This window comes from Aspergillus melleus, assembly GCF_016097325.1.
Source record: "Aspergillus melleus strain CBS 546.65 chromosome Unknown contig4, whole genome shotgun sequence".
NCBI classification, from domain to species: Eukaryota; Fungi; Ascomycota; class Eurotiomycetes; order Eurotiales; family Aspergillaceae; genus Aspergillus; species Aspergillus melleus.
In genome coordinates, this window is record NW_025763373.1 from 614,762 (window position 1) to 635,377 (window position 20,616).

The 20,616-nt window shown below is 48.2% G+C and overlaps 8 protein-coding genes across 8 annotated transcripts; 2 read left to right on the forward strand and 6 right to left on the reverse strand.

The window, feature by feature from the left end:
• Positions 1–166: 166 nt before the first annotated feature.
• Positions 167–2,422, reverse strand: LDX57_007158 (uncharacterized protein; the record flags this gene model as incomplete). Its single annotated transcript, XM_046088884.1, has 1 exon — positions 167–2,422. The coding sequence occupies one exon, from the start codon at positions 2,420–2,422 to the stop codon at positions 167–169; it is 2,256 nt and encodes a 751-aa protein (XP_045944854.1).
• Positions 2,423–5,817: 3,395 nt separating this feature from the next.
• On the reverse strand, positions 5,818–6,355 carry LDX57_007159 (dihydrodipicolinate synthase family protein; the record flags this gene model as incomplete). Its single annotated transcript, XM_046088885.1, has 2 exons — positions 5,818–6,261; positions 6,320–6,355. 2 exons carry the CDS (start codon positions 6,353–6,355, stop codon positions 5,818–5,820), a joined length of 480 nt encoding a protein of 159 aa, XP_045944855.1.
• A 525-nt stretch (positions 6,356–6,880) lies between these two features.
• On the reverse strand, positions 6,881–8,179 carry LDX57_007160 (2EXR domain-containing protein; the record flags this gene model as incomplete). The annotated part of the gene is made up of 1 exon (XM_046088886.1): positions 6,881–8,179. The coding sequence occupies one exon, from the start codon at positions 8,177–8,179 to the stop codon at positions 6,881–6,883; it is 1,299 nt and encodes a 432-aa protein (XP_045944856.1).
• A 2,432-nt stretch (positions 8,180–10,611) lies between these two features.
• Positions 10,612–11,530, forward strand: LDX57_007161 (uncharacterized protein; the record flags this gene model as incomplete). Its single annotated transcript, XM_046088887.1, has 1 exon — positions 10,612–11,530. Exon 1 carries the CDS (start codon positions 10,757–10,759, stop codon positions 11,528–11,530), a length of 774 nt encoding a protein of 257 aa, XP_045944857.1. The 5' UTR covers positions 10,612–10,756.
• Positions 11,531–12,781: 1,251 nt separating this feature from the next.
• LDX57_007162 (uncharacterized protein) lies at positions 12,782–14,099 on the forward strand (the record flags this gene model as incomplete). The annotated part of the gene is made up of 4 exons (XM_046088888.1): positions 12,782–13,070; positions 13,130–13,150; positions 13,214–13,615; positions 13,684–14,099. 4 exons carry the CDS (start codon positions 12,782–12,784, stop codon positions 14,097–14,099), a joined length of 1,128 nt encoding a protein of 375 aa, XP_045944858.1.
• A 177-nt stretch (positions 14,100–14,276) lies between these two features.
• On the reverse strand, positions 14,277–15,859 carry LDX57_007163 (uncharacterized protein; the record flags this gene model as incomplete). The annotated part of the gene is made up of 2 exons (XM_046088889.1): positions 14,277–15,739; positions 15,790–15,859. 2 exons carry the CDS (start codon positions 15,857–15,859, stop codon positions 14,277–14,279), a joined length of 1,533 nt encoding a protein of 510 aa, XP_045944859.1.
• Positions 15,860–17,252: 1,393 nt separating this feature from the next.
• Positions 17,253–18,820, reverse strand: ERG3_2 (c-5 sterol desaturase; the record flags this gene model as incomplete). The annotated part of the gene is made up of 2 exons (XM_046088890.1): positions 17,253–18,714; positions 18,780–18,820. The coding sequence occupies 2 exons, from the start codon at positions 18,818–18,820 to the stop codon at positions 17,253–17,255; spliced, it is 1,503 nt and encodes a 500-aa protein (XP_045944860.1).
• Positions 18,821–19,703: 883 nt separating this feature from the next.
• Positions 19,704–20,501, reverse strand: LDX57_007165 (uncharacterized protein; the record flags this gene model as incomplete). Its single annotated transcript, XM_046088891.1, has 1 exon — positions 19,704–20,501. One exon carries the CDS (start codon positions 20,499–20,501, stop codon positions 19,896–19,898), a length of 606 nt encoding a protein of 201 aa, XP_045944861.1. The 3' UTR covers positions 19,704–19,895.
• Between the last annotated feature and the right edge of the window lie 115 nt (positions 20,502–20,616).

Genomic DNA, 20,616 nt, shown 5'->3' on the forward strand with positions numbered 1-20,616 from the left:
GAATATAGAATCGGTGTACCTCCCGCATTCACGCGTGGGGATGGGAAAACCCAGTGGGAAAAACCCATGCCCGGAGGAGACTATGATATAAACTTAACATGAGTAAGGGGATGTTAAATAACCTGAATTGGCATGGATCGGGCTTGGCTAGCTCGCGTTGCTCGAGTCATGCAACACCAGAAACCGCATCAACAGAAGCCGTATCAGTAGAAGCCGCATTAGTAGAAACCGCATCAACAAAAGCCTCAAGAGCAGAAACCACATCAACAGGAGCCGCATCAACAGGAGCCGCATCAGCAGGAGCCGCAACAGCAGAAGCCGCATCAACAGAAGCCGCATCAACAGAAGCCGCAACAGCAGGAGCCGCAACAGCAGGAGCCGCAACAGCAGGAGCCGCAACAGCAGGAGCCGCAACAGCAGGAGCCGCAACAGCAGAAGCCGCATCAACAGAAGCCGCATCAGCAGGAGTCGCAACAGCAGGAGCCGCATTAGTAGAAGCCGCATCAGTAGGAGCCGCAACAGCAGGAGCCGCATCAACAGGAGCCGTATCAGTAGAAGCCGCATCAGCACACTTCAGAGCAGCCCGCGCAACCGCATCGGTATCCGTAAGATTGACAGAATTTACGCACGGCCGAACCCCAGCGGTGGTAACCCAGTGTACACCCTCAGTAGGAACGCCAATTGCGAAACGTCTTGGATGACCTTTACCAGTGACATCCTTGATGTGATATGGCCTGTTGGTGATGTCAATGGCACCAGTTTCGTAACCGTCAATTTTGTGCAGTTGACATTGCCCTGCTTGAAGCAGATTCTTCAGCAGCGGATCCTCTGTCTTTCTGAGGTTTGGCAACGGAAGACGGGCCTCTATAACAGTCTGTACCTTCTGACAACACTTAGGGTTTTCCGACTCGGCAAACCAGTCGTTGCCATGGCATCGCACTTTGAGATCTGGGCCGAGGACTTGCAAAACTCCGGCTTTCATTAGAGCAATCATCTCCTCAACGCGCCGACGAGGGGGCCCGACCGAGAAGAACGAGTTAAGGGGCGTGTAGCGCATGACTAAGTCATCTCTATACGACGAACCATCCACACCATGATGATCCACAATGAGGCGCACTTCGTTGCGGATATCCCGCAAAACATCCAGAGCCGCCTTCAGTGGCCCTTGAACATTCCCAGCCTTTGCATAATCGACGTCCTTTTGCAAATAGCCGAGAACCCACTGGTGCCATTCCTCCCAGGTGTTGAAGGTGCGGTCCCCTTGGGGCTTTTTGAGACGTTCCCAAGACCACACATCGTCCCGGCGCACGCCAAGGTCTTCGAGTTTTTCAATCTCTTCTGGGTTATCATCTTCATGGCTCAGGCTGTTGCGAATAAAATCTGTCAACTTTTCCGTTTCGATTAAGCCTCGGGACGTAAGGAGGGTCCGGTAGTAGACAGCTTTCACCTCTCTGGAAACGAGCGGCCAGATTTCTTCATTGAATTTCGGAAGATCATTGCGATCCCGGTTTCTAAAATCCTCGATGACGCTTTCAGTTAGGAATTCGGGCTGATGACGGGTAGATTGAACCTTCTTATTATCACCGCGGGCGTGATAGGGGATGCCACGACGTGAGCCGGCGTATATCTTGGGCTCGTTACCCGATGGACAATAAGTAAAACCGCTAATTTCTGGTTTAAACCGTCCACCTCTTCGAGAGGTCAACAAAATCAAGTAGTCGAAAAAGTCCAGGCCGAGGCCGCGCAGAAGCACAGCTTCACCAGGAGCAATGTCATCAAGGTGGCTGTCAACCGGGTTGTTGGGTGGCATGTACCGCAGTCCTCTGACTTTATTGGCAGTGGCAAAATTGGCAAGGTATGTTTCTTCATCTTCAAGTCGTGCTGGAAGATGGCCTTGGGCCAAAATAACAGCAGAAAGTCCAGCCAAGTATTTCCCAGTATTCAACGTAAGCGTCTGTCTGCCATCATGGGGATCATCCTCCAACTTGGTGGCACTGGCGCTATGCTTCAAGATTGTTATGTTGACACCTGTAACTCGAGCCGCTCTCCTGCAGATCTCACCAAATACCCATTCAAGGTAACGGCCATTCGCGAATCGAGTAGGGTAGTCATTTGGACCCCAATTGAGCCAACACTCTCCCGCTGCCCACTCATGCAAGGTTGGACCGGGGCGGATGGGTCCTTCGCATTTGACGGTTTCATCTGTGAATAGACTGACCTGGGAGGCGATCGTGTTCATTAAAAGCCGTGGTGGCTGATCGGTTCGCCATACCTTGCCCGGGCCAGGTGGGTATGGGTCAATGATGTGGATAGTAAGCTTTCCACCTGCTTCAAGAATTGTTTCCGCAGAGGCGCAGAGACGTTCTAAGCAGCTTGTTCCACGCGGACCGGCCCCAACTATGGCTATGGAGATGTATGCCATAGTAGAATGGCAGTGTTGTCTAAAAACTCAAAGAAATGGGTATAAGCTGAAGCTGCCTTTTTGATTGATTGAGATGGAAGAGTAGTCTGGAAACGCAAAAACAATGGGCAAGACTTTAGGTGCTTGGTCGACTGATTGGAGTGAATATGATGGACAAAGCAGACATCCATGGCTATATTTATGTCTTCCAGAGAAGGAAAGACTGAGAACGTAATTCTTCATACCATTGAGCAGTTCTTTCACTAGTCTGTCCGCCAACGCGTCCTCCAAAACGACTGTACTCGTCCTCGCTACTTCGGTACCTCCAAGTATAGGTTTCTGGTCAACTCCATTGATTCTATCCAATCCATTCCAACTTTCTCCTGCAACCACATGTGGCTTCAGCTGCCCAACCTTGGCATCTACCCCTGCCGGGACGAATTAATTGATTACGTGGCACTCTTCCGGTATATGGCCTATATTATTGGCACGCAGACAGAAATTTCCATCCACGCCGATCGAGTCAAGCACACCATCAAGGGCATGCGTGGGTACGAGCTATGCACGACTATGACCTCTTGCGTCGTGGCATACAGCCTCTCGCAGGTGATCAGCAACCTGCTGCCACTGTGTTACATTCTTGCTCGCCGACAGCCATTGGATCAACCGTGGAGAAGTATGCGAGGAGTTGGAGATTTACCATGCGGGGTTTCTCTACTAAGCGACATACATAAGATACTACTTGTGGAAATGGGATTATGCCACCGGGGAAAGCAGCTATACATCCGTGGCCTGCATATTGCAAAGTCTCCGAGATGCTGCGATAATTAAATACCGGCATTTATGCAGTATTCGAATCACTGGATAATGACTACGGGTGATTAATTTATGCCCGGCTGCTATTATCAATAGTTCCTAACTATTTCCTATTCCGATTTCTTCTATTCAAGTCAGCCCGCAGTTAAGCCTCAAGGTATAGCCATGAGAAACCATGGTGTAGCAATCTAGAATGTATAGGCGTGTGACCGACTGTTTACATTTAGAGTTAAATAATACTTCTACATTTCCTACGGTATCAAAAACTAGTTCCCCCTTAATGCCAATTGGTACCTAGCGTTTTGTAATATGCAGACCACGGAGTGTACACAGTGTACTCCGTAGGTTTCTGCGGACCCATGCATGGGCGGGTCTCGGGCAAGTATCTACGGGCCGCTCGGAGCCATTGCCGTGCGCCAACCCCACTGTTAGTGGCATGGAATGTGAGGCTGCCCAGCCTATTGGCCTGAAAGCCATTGTCGGACTTTGTATCCGACGCGAATCTCCCAGCAAGAGCAACTTATACGGCATCATTCTCTAGACAGTCTGTTTTCTGGTATGCATAGCTTTTGTCAGACCTTTCACTGTTAACGAACTTGGGGGGAGAAGCCATTACTTGGCTTTGTAAGAGGCACAGCGACAGTGGACTGAGCGTTAAGATAACAAATGTCAATGTAATTTTTATTGACTAGCTCTATTTCACCTTTGCCCTCATGAGCTGCCCAGAGATTGTTATATGTGGGTTGCTCTTCTAGATATGAGTCTGACGTAAAAGATCATCCAGAGACCCTACAGCTGTAGACAAAGTATCGAAGCGACGGGGAATATGATCAACATACGTGGAGTTATTTGAAATCTTTTTTTTTTGCTGGCTATAGCGCTTAATAAATTAGGCCTTCATCTACATCCCATCATCGTAGCTCAGTAACTGGTCTCCAGTCTGGTCTAGATGCGGGGTATTCGAATGTATTCTTGCACCAAACTCTACCGGCATGTAGAGATGACATGGCTCTTTATGCCAGCCTTGTAGGAATGCCTAACCTCGTTGCCAGTTCACCTCGATGCCTTTTCTTACAATATCCGTCGGAGTCATTATGGAGCATGTACACTGTCGTATGTCCTATGCCAAGTATAGAAAGGTCCCGATTCGATGCCTTGTCTCACACTACCCCCATCAGTCGATACATAACGACGCAATGTGTACTTGGGTCTCCACACAAGGCACCAATGCCTTGTGTGGAGTCTGCCTCTACATTCAGCATGCATACAGCAAATTAGAAGGAAATTTCTAGGGCGTGCAAGATAGGAAGGAAGAGGGGGGAATAAGAAGGGAAAATAAGCAAGAGGACTCGGCCTACTCAATTGGAAGGAGCCCAAATTCATTCCACAGAACTAACAACCCAATACTCCTCAATCTGACACCATAATCCAGAGGACCGGAGCACTATCCTTCTATTGTAAAAGCAGAATTTACAACTGGCAATGGGCTCCTGATAGCCGAAGATAGGGACATGTTGACCGTGTGCAGCTAGTCTGCTTGGATCAGATAACACACTACACGGAGAGGCGAGGAATTCTGTACAGCCTCAAATGACTATATATGCCAGAAAACGGGGGTCAGTTCTGTTTTTACGTCGAAAGAGGTTGATTATAGAACTGTATATAGAAACGTCTTCTCTCTTGATTGGAAACAGATAGCCGTCGAAGCTTCTCTACGTTGCTTTTAGAAGGCCCGTTCCCTAACGGGTGCTTTGTCTCCTGAAAGCCCATATCAATTCACGTTTCCAAAATTTGGAGAACTTGAATTGCCTGGTTCTTGAAGATGTCGAGAGGTATGAAGTTGCAGCTCTCATGGCCTCTCGGGAGGCAATACGTTATTGCGTACGGCCCGCTGACGACTCCCATTGTGTAGATATCTCATGTGAGTTTTGTAGTCTGATGAATTGCGCGTGAAGGAAGGAATTGGGAGGGGGAAAATACTGACTTTAGCTCATTCACTCGAGTACCCTCGATGACGCCCGTTAACGTATTCCCTCGGACCGACTTTCTGCGGTTTATGATGCTCAACCAGAAAACCTCTACAAAGTACGAACATAGTAAATATTCCTCAGTTCCTTTCTTTATTCATACTGCTCCTCTTATTCCCTTGGGTAACCACTGCTGTCAAAGCAGCAGATGCATAGGGGCACTGCGAGTCATGATACGTGATACCAGCAGCCGTCACTCAACCCGTTACACTGAGGCCATTGCAGCCTCTATCACAGAATCTTCGTTCCATCGATCACGTCCAAAGTTTCACCGGATGCATTCACTTGTGCTTCATGATTGCTCTGGACGACCCAATCTATGTCCTTGATGTCGCAAGTAGCCAGGTAAAGGTCTCGGAATGCCGTCGGACTTCACAGTCCCTGTTTTGTGGGGTGCTTGAATTCCAGTAATGTCAGACTTTCTTAGCAACGTTCACCCTATCTGCAGAAACAAAGTCGAATTCGAAAGATTAGACTATCAGAGCTAAGATGAGGAAAGCTGTTTTTCTATAGCAGTCATCTCGTCAATCGGCCTCTGCGGGTTCTCAGGATACTCCAAATAAGAAGCACTGCCTAAAGGTCTCCGACCACGCCCGCTTCCAAATGCAAGATAATGCGCCATCGTTGCCTTGACTCCCACCGCCCCGATCCCCATGAGTGCGTCATCCGCATGACTGAGCTTCGCTTGAAGCCTTTGCGCCTCAGCAAGTTCACCCTTGTTGAATTGTCCAGCGATCTTTGCAAGGACCACAGGTCACACGTAATAGCTCCATGAGTGCCAATAACCAGAACTAGGAGGAGGAAGTCCGACTCGTCGTCAAGGCCGGCAAACTCTCCCGGTGGGAATGAAGGTTGGATGCGATGTAGTTTGCCGACATCTCCGCAGGTCAGTTTGACTCGTACGATGTTCTTATGCTTTTTCCCCATCTCGATGATCGTGTCCAAGGTGATGTTTAACCCGCCAGTAACGTCAGGGTAGTTGTAGATCAGCACTGGCAGGGGCGAAGCATCTGCCACCTGTCAGATAGATATATGTTAGCTACTAACACGCAATAGATCGGAAATTCTAACCCACCTCACTGAAGAAGGAACTTAAGCCCGTCAGCGACATTAAGGGCACCCAATATGCCAGTGCCAATACCATCTCATAATTAGCACCCGCCTGTTTGGCTTCCTCAATATGCAGCAGCGTCTCGTGCACACTGAAAGCTCCTCATCCCGCAATGAGCTGTAACGTTTGTATGGCGGAGACCGGCAGAATCAGTGTGGCTGAGTTGAACGACAGCAATGTCGCTTACTTTGGTCGCGCGGTTGATAACGTGGTTAGAAGAATTCTATAAGGGGGTCTTTGAAGATATATGACATTCCTTTCGTGTTCTTTTATCAAAATTGTTTACATCATGGTTTGTATGACGGAGTGAATATCATCTGAGGTTCATCTGGTATACGAACCCGCAGGTGTATAGAAGTGAACAACCACAGTTATCATTCCCTGGAGTACAACACCATACAAGTAGATAAGGCACGCCTAATGGTCCTGGAAAACCAAATCTTGCCAGTTACTTTACAACATGAAGTATGGTTAGCTATTGAATGTTGAGATTGAGCAATAATTTCTTCTCAATCGTAATACAGGCTAAAACAATGAGATGCCGAGGCCAGGGCAATTATCAGACAGATCCAAAGTCTGTTTACCGTCCACCTCGTAGCACTCCTTCTTAGAAGATGGAATCTTCCCGAATAGCGGGAGTGGAAAGATCCAAAAGCCAAACACGGGCTTTACAGCGTTTTCCAAATCCTCTGATTTATTCTCCCCCTCCAAGGCGCCCACCATGTCATAGTAAATGCCACCGCCATAGCTCTTGCTGCGTTTGGCCCAGTATCCATTCTTGACCTCGTCATCGAGCCTCCATTTCCCAGTCCAATCGTCCTCTTCCATTTGCAGCCATTGACTGGCACTATCGCTGTCCTTGATCTCGTGGCTCAGAAAAGGTGGTTCGAAGGCCAGGATAAACTGGTAAGTTATCTGGGGGCCAGAAACACCCCATCTGTCTAACAGGCATTGCCAGTAAAAAGCCATTCGCATCGGTCCACATCCGATATGCGTTTGTTTCAGGTCTTTTGAAATCGAGCGAGGGTCGCGTTGTAAGCGCTCAAATCGTGGTGTCACTGTGGCAATAGGCAACGATCGATTAAAGATGCATTTTTGGGAATCGGCCACTGGGATACCGCTTGCCAATCCCAAGATACGACGCCCTGCTCTCGTTCTGATGATGAAAAAGACTTCTCGTAGCTGCGCAAGGGTCTCTCTAAAGACTTGCTGAATCTGAGCATTGACATCCACAGGATCGATTTGCTCAAGGTCGGTCGTTGACAGACTATTCCCCCCACCAATAGCTAGATTAAGTAGCCCGATATGCAAGGGATCGTAGGTCGCTTTCAGGTGATATGCCAGGTCAAATAGATCGTCCCCTCTCCATTGCTCGGATGCAATCTCTAGGAAATCGTATTCTGGATTGAAGTATAAAACCCCCGGTTTTGCTTCTACCGGATGTCCAATCGCCTCGTAGACGTACTCATCCTCTGGATTAAGGCTGAGCTTACATGGGATTTTTACCCGGTAAAACCGCACCGCAGTCTGTCGTGATTCTTGATTTACCCTTAGCAACTTACTCAGGGCTTTCCGTCCATCAACCATAAGCTGATACCGCGGTGTCTCGCCATCTGGTTTGGGTCGCACTGGCGTGAAATGATGATCTCTCTGGAAATAAATCTTAATCAGACGCTCTTGCTTCAACGCGTGACACCATATCTCACTGCGGATTTCTGGCGGCAGCAAAGGGAATCTGGGAAACGTCGAGTTTTCATTCCGAGATGTTCGAAGATGGTTGAATATCTGCAAGTGCGGTTGCGAAGCTGGGCTCGAAAAGGTCATTGTTATCTTTTACTCTCTCGCATTTGGAAGGGATAACGTCAAGTTATTAAGAAGAGCTTCTGTTGATACTGCAAGAGAAGAGTGATGCCTGACAAGCAATGATTAGTCTTGCTCTGATGTTGAGGCTTTGTATTAGTCAGAGTTACATACTCTGTCCTTGGCATCCCACCTTTAGATTCGACATGCCCCTGTTGATTGGGCACTAGATATAATTATATCCATGCAAGTCGGTGGAATCTGGTCGAAGGTCCACCCTATTTGCGCCGCCCCCCAGCTATCCCATCATTCAGGGACTAGGTCCCATCTCTCGCCTCATATACCAATCTCGGTTGACTCTAACAACTTTCATAGCCACCTCCTGTGACTTGACGATGCTTGGTTGTTCAGCTGCAAAATTTGCTAGGTTCGATGGGAAAGGAATTTCTTGGAAAGCGCAAGGTTACCCAGTAGTTTTGACGAATGGCCCACGAAAACTTGGCGTAGCCCAGTCCCTATGAACCCGGATAGGGTACTGGCGATAAATCTAAATTAATTCTCATGCATGAGCTTATATAAGATCTCTATATTATCCCAGAAAGCATACTCAAGACATAGTATCAGCCAGGGGAAGGTTAATGATAGTCTTGTTCTTCCTTACCACCTAATCATAGAGACAAAATTCTCTATAGTGCAATTGTATCAAATATTTTATATAACTGGAGTGAACCATGTGATAAATGCCTATGTGCTAGGTCATATTGAAAGACAGACTAACGTACAGAATTTAAAAAAAGAATGTAGACGATAGAATAAAAATAAGAGAAAGTACACCCGCACCCTACATTTACAGTGGCAGGGAATCCGGAAATAGCAGCCTATTAATATAACGGCGGGCAGGGCCGAGCCTCCCCGCCCCCACTGGCCGATCACCTTGGAGCCTCAGACACTCACTAAACCTTAAGCTCCAGGGATATCGCCAATGGCCTTCTTTAACGATATAGGTCAAGCCCATAAAAACAGCGAATCAAAGAATTATTGTTAGACGGAAGTAACACGTCAAACCAGGAAGATGCTATCCATCTTGATATAACGATTGCAGAATTACTTTTTATCCTACCTACACTACCTACGTTTGTAGATGGATCTACAGACTACAAGCATCAAACAATGGAAAATAATTTTAACTTTAACTGACCCCATATAGCAATTTTACGTGCCGCAACTGGCCCAAGAGTAGCAGAGCTACCACAGATAGACCCATCAAGACTTCTTAATTGTTTTCCGGATCTTCGGGCCCTTGGAATGGAGAAGATGATTCCGACCATGGGTGCCTCATGTATCTGAGCATAGTGCGTCTTATACCATGCTACTGCCCGCTCATCCGTGCAAGTATCAAGAATATCATTGTTGAATTGAAGATGTTCCTTGATCATTGATATCCAATAGGAGATCAAGAGACTCCCAAGGCGAATTGACGGCCTCATCGTTTTCAGTGAGGATTGCTTTGACAAGGCTTTTGAGTAATAGCGCTTCAAAGGAGGCTCCCGTACACATCATACTCCTGGGAATCAGCACCCTGAGTCCACAAGATTTCAGCAAAGTGAAAGACGCCCATTGGCAAGTGCGTGAAGCAATTCGAGACTAATACAACCCTGTCCTTGCTGAATCCTACATCCGAAGGGGGTCGGAAGGACGTGCGATAGCGGCACCTGTTGCCATTCCGAGTGTCATTGGCCATAGACTGCGTGAAGCCTAAATGTTTGAGCTTCTCAATTGCTTCCTGGTAGTCTTCGCCACCGACAACAAAGGTGTGAACGTTGACCGTAATCGGGACTCCCAGATAGTGCAGTGCACATTGCCCCCACGATACAAGGGCAAGAGAATCTGACTGATGAACAAAGACACCCTATCAGGCTTAGTTTCTCGGAGATCTCTACATGCCTGCTACACTCTTATGTTGCGGGCTTTCGGCTTCGGGGTCTTGATATGACCGGATCGAGCGAAAGTCAAAGCAGGTGAGTAGGACATAGAATGGTTATTGTTGTCGTTTATCAGCATGAGTCATGCCCATTTTCTGACTTATTCAATCCTTTCATATCATATTTTGCTAGCAATTCTTTCCCAACATTCCATCAGTTACCGCTGATACTGGCTCTTACCGGGATTCAACCCGATTTTTACATCGTCGACAAGTGAGAAAAAGGATATTTCCATACTGAGCACAAACAATCCATAATAAAAATATCGGAGCGGTCGATGGTTCTTCCCCACGGGATGTAGACAGGAACATGCCTGAGATATTGCAGGTCAGATACCAATGAGGTAAACCATCAGGGGATCTCCCCTTTGATCAGCATAGGGAGTACTGGAAATTTGCACCAACGACGTAGCTCCACTATCATGGTTCCACTACCAAGAGCCACCAAGCAATGTGGACGCGCGGATCAATTCACACAGATACATATATAATCATCCCCCGATCCCTGCCCAATCTTGTTTTCCCCAAAGTCACCCCACTCTCTTCTCAAATAACTACAAACAGACATAGCTTCAAACTAGCTACCTTGTCTCATACTACTCTTTGCACGATTCTTCATCATGAAGGGCTTTGGAGATGTTCTACTGACAAGTCCGGATGGTTATAAGTTGTACGAAGCCGACATCTTTTCCTCTGGCCCGTCGCTTTTTAACGTCCGAGCGTGTGAGATAATTGGAGAAAAGGAAAGAAACCTATTCGATCGACCCCATTACGACCCCAACGAGGCTCTGCGGGTCCTGTTTTGTTATCCTACATTGAAGGACCTCAAGACCAGGCCGGTATATAGCTTGATTACTGATCAGATCAAGCATTTGATGAATGGCCGGAAGGTCACCACAAAACAATTCCATTACTCCGTCCCCGATACCGGCGTGGGTGAGCAGCCCATTCATTCTGAGGAATCCTACGAGGGAAAAGTTGGCGCTATACAACGCATTAATTATGGAATCCATTTGCTTGAGAATGGGTTGTTCCCCTTCCACCTGGGTGACTACCACATAGTATTGTTTGTCGCGGTTGAAAGCGACATCGATGTTCGCTCGATGCCCAACTACGATAAAGCCAATATTGTGGCATACGAATATCACTCCCGTGAGCCCGTGGGTATTATGTCTCGGGGTCCAGCTGTACAGCGAGAGTTCTTCGACATTACGGACAAGAAAACGACTTACGGCCAGAGACTTGCATCACGATTTCCCGTGCTACATGACGATTGGCATCGCTTGGTATGCAAGCATCACCGGATACTGAACTGTCGCGAGGCATTCATTGCTGATGCTTTGGTTCTTTTGATCGCTCATCGTTACTTGGAAAATATCTTGGCCTTCTTTTAATTGTACGTTCTAGCGGGAGGAGCTCTCAACTGAAACCTCGCATCTTTGGTTTAGGGCTGTTTGCCAGGCGTCTCTTGTACTGCTATTCCTGATGTTTATGACTTTCCTTTTCCTTGAAGCTGTGTCGGTTAGCCCTGGAAGCAGAAAGCATCATCCTTTCTCTCTTGAATATTACTTTATATCTCTTCTTTGCACAATTATTCACAGCTAGAACATGTGTTAAGCATATATTCAGCAAGCTGGCTAGTTAATCAAAGTGCAACCAATTCAGAGACTCTCAACATCCCTTCGATAAATATTCGTATACCCCAGAGATTCTACTAAGAACCTTCTTTATATGGTAGTATCTGGCGCAGCACAATTCCTCTTGTATAATCCGGAAATGTATCCGAGTACCGTAGACTTTGCGGAGAACTGAACGCATAATATCAATTACCAGCGAGTTGGCGGTGACGTGATACCTAACTTCATCTCGAGGATCTACCTCTATCGATATTTCAACACGTCAGATCGAAATCCGAGAGGGCCGTGATTATGCCCCGTGCCTACGTGGTTATTGCCTGCCTGCTGGAATTCTGTGGATACCTTTCCACAGCGTCGAACAAAGGGATTGCACATCTGATTGAAAGTGGCAGTACTCTTTAGGGTTCTTCCATTGTCACGGGATTTCAGATTCTCTTGTCAATGTGGTTACGGGATGTGGCATGTGGACTTTTGGAAATTCTTCACGAATTCGAGAGCCACTGCTCTCAGCCAGTGGACTTCTGATTCATATTTCCTACATATGCCATTCAATGTTATTGCAAATTCTCTAGCCAATCAGAATATATAGCCAGCAATTCCGAGTTCGAATAGAATCAATAATAAGCGGTGGCGTGGACACTAAAAGCATGTGGCAAAAGTCCCCATGTCACATTTAGGCTATCCAGCAGACACGCATTATGATATCAAGAAACTCTTTTACCGTAACTTCCAGAACATGGAAGTCACTACCTCCGAACGCCACCCACGATTCGGGACAATGCTGATCAATCGTGAATCATAAATCGTCTTGGCTTCTGCATAGTCTGACGCTTCGGTGGCGTCCTAGAAGTTTTAACATGGATTCCCCAACCAAGAACACACAAGTCATTATAAATATCATACCAGCTGCTGGCAAAGCGCAGTGATTAGAAATCAAATATCCTCTATCTATCTATCCTCACCATATGTTCTATGCTACTCAACCCTACTTTACCAACCACCCGCATCATGACAGTCTACCACAATTCCATTTCCCTCCCAGGACGCCCCGATGTCCTCGAACGAGTCACAGAACTGCTCACGAAGAGCAAACACCAAGACCACTATGTATATGATAAGCATGGATGCTGGTACATGGGTTTTGGAAATCAATCCTCCCTGGTAGTCAGCCCCAACGGGCTGAAGGCGACAACTTCCCGTGGATCCAGGAAGGAAGAGCACATTATCCACGGCCCCATAACGGACGTGGCGAGGGACTTCCTATCCAAGCACGGAAGGCCCGGTCATAAGACCTTTGGTATCGCGGGCTTCAATTATGCCGCCCACACGCGTGGCATCTCCTGACGACCTATACAGTGGCCCATGTTGAGTCCGATGGTACCGCGTACCGAGATAATATTGCGTCATGATAGAATAAGCTTATCGGGGCCGGATATCCAGGGCCTCCAGATCTCTGTCGTGTCATCAATGACAATGCTAGTGTGGTGGCATCGAGTCCGGCTCAGCTCATTAGCACAGACGATACTGCTGGAGAATACACGACGAGAGTCAAGCAGGTGCAGAAGGAGATCTCGCAGGGCCAATATGCCAAGTTCATTCCCTCTCAGAAGATACAGCTTCAGGAGAAGATCGATATGCCGGCGGCCTTACTGCATGGTCGCCCCGCGAACGATCCGGCAAGGGGCTTTTCTCTCCGCTGTGGCGGCCTTCAGGCGACGGGATTCAGTCCGGAACTCGTCATGTCAGTACATCAGGGGAAAGTGATTACGGAGCCTCTCGCTGGTACTAGGTCGGGCAAGAGCACAGAGGAAGACATCAATGCACTTCGACAAGATCTAAGGAGTGATCCGAAGGAGATCACCGAACATATTTTAAAGAGGCACTGGACGAGCTTTATTGACTATGTCCAGCGGAGATGGTAGTGGTCGAGGATCTGATGTCCGTTCGACTTCGTGGGAGCGTCCAGCATTTAGGCTCCCACGTTGCGGGTCAACTATCCGAGAAGACAGATGCGTGGGATGCATTTGACGTTCTATTCCCATCGATCACTGCATCGGAAATTCCGAAACAGCCCGCGCTCGAAGCTATTGAGCCATTGGAGCCCGACAGGCGGGAGCTGTATTCTGGTGCTGTTTTGATGCTCGATGGCGACGAGTTCGAGGCCGCTCTAATCCTTCGCACTTTGTTTCAGGATGATCGACGTCAATGGGTGCAGGCCGGTGCGGGCATTATCGCACAATCAAAACCAGAGAGAGAGTCGACGGAGACGAGGGAGAAGATGATGGAGAGCTCTGTGCCATTTCTGGTCCAAGAGAACAGCCCTTAGATGATAGTGTAGGTTTTAGACTGACTTCACCAATGCACTGGTGGTAGTCTCATGAAGAGAAGATAACACAATATCTTTCCGCCTCGCTACTTCCAATGGCTACATTGAAAATACCAGCAAAAATACGTACAAAAGACAGTTGTTGAGAACAATTTATTTCTAGCGTGACGTATCCATCTATTCAACCTCCTTGCGTTCGACAGTAGGCAACAATTTCGCAGAAACTCCAGGCGCCCCCTTTTGCAACGCCATATGGAAGACAGCATACTCTCTTGCCTCGACTTCCAATGTTCCCTTCAGTGTTCCCGTGCCTCCGAAACGCCCGGTCGATCTCAAGCTCGGAACCGAAACCGAGAATGCTTCATCAGCAGTGGCGACCCCTCTAATTGCGGTCCGATACTTCTCGGGGCCATATTGGGTGAGGCTGAGGGTGTTGAGTGCACCAAGGGCTCCGGGTGCGGACGTGCTGAAGGAGACATCCACTTGCTCATCTGGTGCTGTGATAATGACTCCGACTTCGATGTATGATTCCTTCACTACTGGCTGTACCTTGACCGACGCTGGGGATACCTGTGTGATTACCACGGACGGCTTATCAACCACACGGACTGTCACACCAGGCAACGGGGTTACAGAGAGCTCAATCCAGCCGGGGGATGTCAAGAATAGCGTCGACAATGTTCCCTTGAGGATGTGAATACCGCTAAGGTATTGCATAGCCGGCTTGAGTTTAGCAGCCGCCTCTTGGTGCTCTTCATTCTCACTCCTCTCCAAGAAAGAGCTGACGCTGGCTGTCTTGATATGAATTAGAGCATGGGGCGACTCAACCGTGCGAGTCAACATCCAGTCCTGGAACTTTTCAGAGTTGGTTGGGCTATGTGCGAGGGCATTTGCGGTCCCTATATCTCCGCCCAAAATCTTGCACTGGGAGCGTCGCTGGCGTAAGTACTCGTTGAATTCAGGCGAGCTTGCAACATTGGGACCAGCAGTGGTATCAAAGATGCTCCTGTACTCATCCTTGAAGAGACGCAGGAAATCATCTTTCGCTTCGATGCTGGTCTCGGCGCTCTCAACTAGCACCTGATAGCGACTGCCCAAGAGACACTCCTCAACGACATGCGATCCGTAGTGGGTGAAAAATGCCTGATACTTCTTGACTGTATCCGATGCCTCAGTCAGGGAAGCTTCGTCACTCGCTTTGTCGATCTCTTCCACCCAATCTGGGAGTGCGTTCACGGCATTGACGTATTCTTCAGACACAAAGTTGTAAACATCGTTACCAGGTTTCAACCCGACGGAGTAAACCTTTTGGTCGGAGCTGTATAGTCCGTAAAGGCTATTGTTCTTCAACGACGTCGAGTAGCGAAATCCCTCTGAGTCCTCGACCGAAACGCCGGCGTGGCTGATGCTCAGACTGGGGTTTGTCTCCAAGTCACTGGCGAGCTCCGAGCCTGTGGCGACAATCAGATCGCCCTCCGCACTTTGGGCTCCGATGTCAGTCTTGCGAAAGTTGGATGGTAACCAGTAGCTGTCGCTCGATCCTGGTGGTTGGACTGAAGTGCCTTCTTCTTGATCTGCAGCTACCAATGGATACTTCTTGCTTCTGTCGAGCGTTCCGCGGACATCAAATGGATCGGTATCTGAAAGAGATTAGCGGTGATTTTAACCAACGGAAGAGCTATGAACGCACTAGCGGAGAGGAGATTAACGGTCACTCCAACGATGGAGCAGATTGGTAGATCATTCGGTTTGTCTGACATTGTGGTGGCATGAGATATGAAAGGTCAGAAACCATGGGCGTTGCGGAACTTATTTATCGCCTCCCTAGAGCGCCTATGTCATTAACAATTCAGGATCAGCCTGGGTAGACTGAGACAAACCTCCTTGTGCCCAGAAGACTAACATCTTGGCTGCTCCCCATCGATTTACTAGTATAAGGCGTTAGCGCCGCCCAGAAATGCTGTTATGGAGCGCATGCATTAGCCGAACACGTCATTCCATTCAGCGAGCTTCTTGAGATGGGGCTGTATGATTTATCCGCTAGTTTAGTGAGGGGAAAGGGTCCCGAAATGGTGTTGCCTGATACCATACAGCTCAAGGTGACATATCTATCATTTCCAATTTGAGTGATATTTGGCGGATCGATGAATTACCCCCCATGCCAGATACTCTCAATGCATCTCCCTCTGCTCAGCTCCCTCAACAGGCGAAAGCCAGGGACGTCGAATTCGAGTCCAAGCCTCTATACTGGGGTGCAAGCTCGCCCGGTTATCCATAGTCCCGCTCGCAACGGCTATAAACTGGGCCATCTCTGGCATGGCACTCTGCGTGAAAAGACTTGACCCACAGGTACCGCAGAACGACCGTTTCAAAATGTGACCCGAGGAAGTAGATTTGTCTTCGTAGATTCTCATGGACTCTTGACCTTGGGTTATTTGCAGTTGCTAGCCCTTCGTTAGAGTATACACTTAGCTATGCGGAAACAAGGACATACGTCTGTTTGAAACCATCCATTTGACATAAACGCCGAGCCTGTTACCTTTTGACAGCCGTCACAGTGGCATATGTAGAGTCTCTCTGGGTCACCGATAATTTGATATTTAATAGCTCCGCAGAGACAAGAGCCCGAATTTGTTGCCATCTTGCGTGTTTGATTCCTCCAAGGTTGATGAAAAAAGGTCACCGGTTGGGCCATTCAAGGTATTTATAGCGTGTTTAGTTCATAAGTGCTCGTCTGACGACGAGGCTGAGTTCAAAGATCCGCATAGTGTTAAAGGGGGTGGCTCATCACAATGGCATCTCCCCAACATTTGTTGGGCATGCTAGATTGGCGTTGGTGCCATTGGTAGGAAGTAAGGGGCCGTTGGAGTCTAGAGTGTCAGCTTATGCTCTTGGGGTTTCACGGGTATGCCCTGGCTCCGAATATCTCTGACAGCCCGGGAATGAGCCATTGCTATAGGAAGACCTATTCTGGAAATATCTTTGCATCTCTGACTCAGGGTCCGTGTCATGTCTAACAATTGGATCGCAGAAAAGGAACTGCTCCAAGTAGATAATTTTGTATGTTAGATGCTTGTTTGAATCCAACCACTATACCCTCCCATGCCAAGATAAGAGTATTTCTCAGATCTGCGAAGAATGACCAAAGCGCATCTAGTAAACCCACGGAACAATCCTCCACTTAACAAGTTTCCTGTATTTCTCCCAGTCAAAACCATATTTCTCCAAACACATCGCATCGTCTCGTCTCTCGCGATGGATCAGCAAAGTCGCAAAGTACAAGACATAAAAGTAGGTGAAGAAGACACCCCAACCCCCAGCCTGATCGCTCACAACTTCTCTTCCATCTAGCATTCGAAAGACATGAGACGCGGCCGTCGCGCTTCCTGCAGGAAGAATCGCATAACCAGCCAGTCCGGTAGGCAGACTAAACGGCAACGCCTGGAGCCAGTCTCCGAAGTAATTGATATGGCGCGACATTCCCCACCAGCCAGCAGTGAGCAGTCTGGTTCCGCGCTTGGTCTGGATGTACGAGAGGTCCTTGACCTTGGGGTGACCTGGATTCTTGCGGAATGTGTTCTTCTGAGAGTTCGCTGCCCGGAAGAGATACAGTCCGAGAGAGAACACGGAAATCACTGCACCAATTCCAGTCCAGCCGAGATGGACAGGGTGAACAGACAGATAGCGACATTGCGTGGAATACAAGAAAGGCACCCACGGGGCGTCGCCGAACGAAAGCATGAACCCGAACCCATCCGTCGTGATGTCGATCATCGTCAGAATGCCTGATTCCATGTATTGGCCATCCAGCACGTAGAAGGCCTGAACACAAGCCGTGAAAACGATGCTGTCGGACAGATATCCGTACGTCCGATACTGCTTCGCAACGAATGCCAGATTCAGCAGGATCCAGCCGGTCAATCCCGGGCGCATCTCACACCAGGTCTTGAGATCGATCTCCCCGAAGACAGGTAGAGTGACGCGCGGGTTCAACTCGCGGCCAATGTAGAAATCGTACATGAAATTCCCCGTCTGGCCTCCGGCAGCCAGTTCCCGCATATCGTCATTCGGGTAGTGGGTGTTCACACTGAAGCTCCGCACATAAACAAAGATCGCAAGGGCATAGGCGATCAGTATGTTGGCAGTCAAGATTTTCACGTAGTTTTCGGATATATAGGTCCAGACGACGAAATCGGCGCCTTGAAAATAAGTCCCTACGGCACAGATGGCTAGATGGACGAGGGTAGATGAAAATGCTTGGCTACCGTTAGTCGAGGGATGAAACTCGGCACTGCAACGGTGCTTACCGTTAAACCGATATTCTAACGGACGTCCATGGTGAACCAGTTTCGTGCCATGCGTGGTCTGCGCGGGCAAGATCCTCCACAGAAGCAGACTGAAGAGATAATAGCTCAACACGACACCGGTCGCTTCCCAACTGCCAAGATGCCTCAGGCCGCCTGCGGGCCAGCCGATCTCCGCCGTCAGTTTGGCCCAGCTGAGTGTCTGAGGGCTCAGGAGAGAGGGCGCAGGGCAGCCCGACACGTCATTGCAGACGAAAGCAAAGAAATAAAGAAGAACGGGCAGGCCGAAGGTGATGGCCGATGCACCTAGGCTGAGGATCGGTTAGTTATCCGGGTATTGAATAGGTAAACAACGGATTTTTCTCTGGAAACTCACGGTCCGCCAAACTCGTACTTCACCTCTGTACGAGGTGTCATCTTGCGGTGGAGCTGAAGCTGTAGGGTGGTTGCAGTTTCGATAGAGAATCTCGTCTGCGACCGATTATAGAACTCGGATTAGCCATCGCGCCAGCCGGAAGCGAAACGTTCCGATCATCGCGGCTGGGCCAAACTCGGGGGATTTGAAGGGTTTACAGATGTCGCGTTTCTTCCACTAGTTTTGCACAGTTTCGCTATCTTACTTTGCGTTGTCCCTTTATTGTGTTGCCCAGTTATCACATAGCAGAGTAGGAAAAGAAGGCTTCTCGTTGTTCCTACAAATGTAATGAGAAATCTTTCAAAGTATATATTTTGTTTTCGGCGAGAAAACCCCTACTCTACGAAGAACAAATCTTACATTCCATCTAGTTCTTGCAAATTTAGGTCTCTTTTCGTTCCTTAGAAGTGGATAAGAAAGCACCCATCAAGCATGGTCCAGTGCCGGGCCTAGAGCAATTGTTAAATTAGTATATCTTGGAAAAGGGCGAAAAAGAATGCTAGGCAGATTGCGTCAGGCACTTAAGCACCAACACATAGTACTGGAGACAGCAGTCGGAGTCAAGAGCACCAATGGAAGTTACTCTGCTCAGCACCAGGAATGACAGTTACTTACTCGAGCTACCAGGTTTTCGAGGGCCATATCTGGTATCTTATTATTGAGTCAAGCCAACTACATGCTGACGGCCGTTTCGAGAGAGATATCCTAGGAATGGAATAAACATTGGCTATCGGTGAGAGGTACAGAACTCAATGGTACTTATCGTCTTAGTCATGAAAGCAGTATGTTGCGCCTATAAGGGACTGGAGTTTACGATGTCATTCTAGCTCGAAATTGTGGTTGACATATCCTACTGATTTTACAAACTACAAACAATCTGATCTTGCGGTAGAAACCGAAATAAAATTAAGTAAATAGAACTGTAGGAGATCATTTTCAAATCTCAAGGTCACAATTTCGAATGAATCAGTCATCCGACATCCTGGTGATTTCAACTAAACAACAGGCTCGTATCTTTGCCATTTCTCGAGCGAAAACATAATAAGATAATTTATCACCAACGAGCAAGGATATCGATCAATCGATATTGTCGCCCTCTTTAAAAAAGTCTTCAAAGAAAGAATGACTACTGATTCGCGGTTTATCGACAAGGCGTTCTGTCACCCAATATCTCGTCAACACCGTCGCACCGGCCCTGGGATGCCGCTCGGACTCGCCTTCAATAGCCACGCCTTCATTACCAGCTGCGTAGCGGGGCAAGACCACGAACATTGCCTCAGGATCTCGAAATACTTGGGTTCCAAACATCTCGTTCAATGTCTGGACTACCTGGTCAGTTTCCCTCTGGTCCACCCCATCGATCAAATCAGGGTTAAGATCAATGACTTCTCTGGTCCTGACAACAACGAGGCTCGATCCCGGCATTTGGGGGTCAAAGTGCCTCGTGTTAAGCAAACCCATCCGATGGTCGAAATAGAGATCCATAGGCAGAATGATGAACATCTTCCCCGGCCCACATTTCAGGTAATTGCGGATCTCCAGGTCCCTTTTGAGGAACCTCTCACTCATGCTACTGGGCTTGGAATATTTGACGTGGTAAGGCTCCTCGATTGTTCCCAGGGGGTAGTAGTTGTCGAGAATCTCGAAGAACTTCCTTCTTTCAAGTCTTCTCCTTGGAGCCATGATGATTGGTCTGGATCATTAGCGCTGTGTCAGTAACTATCCTAGTTGTGTGTCAAAAAGGCCGTATACCAGTGGGCTTTTAGGTCAAACGAGGCGCTGGTCCGGAGCTGTGGAG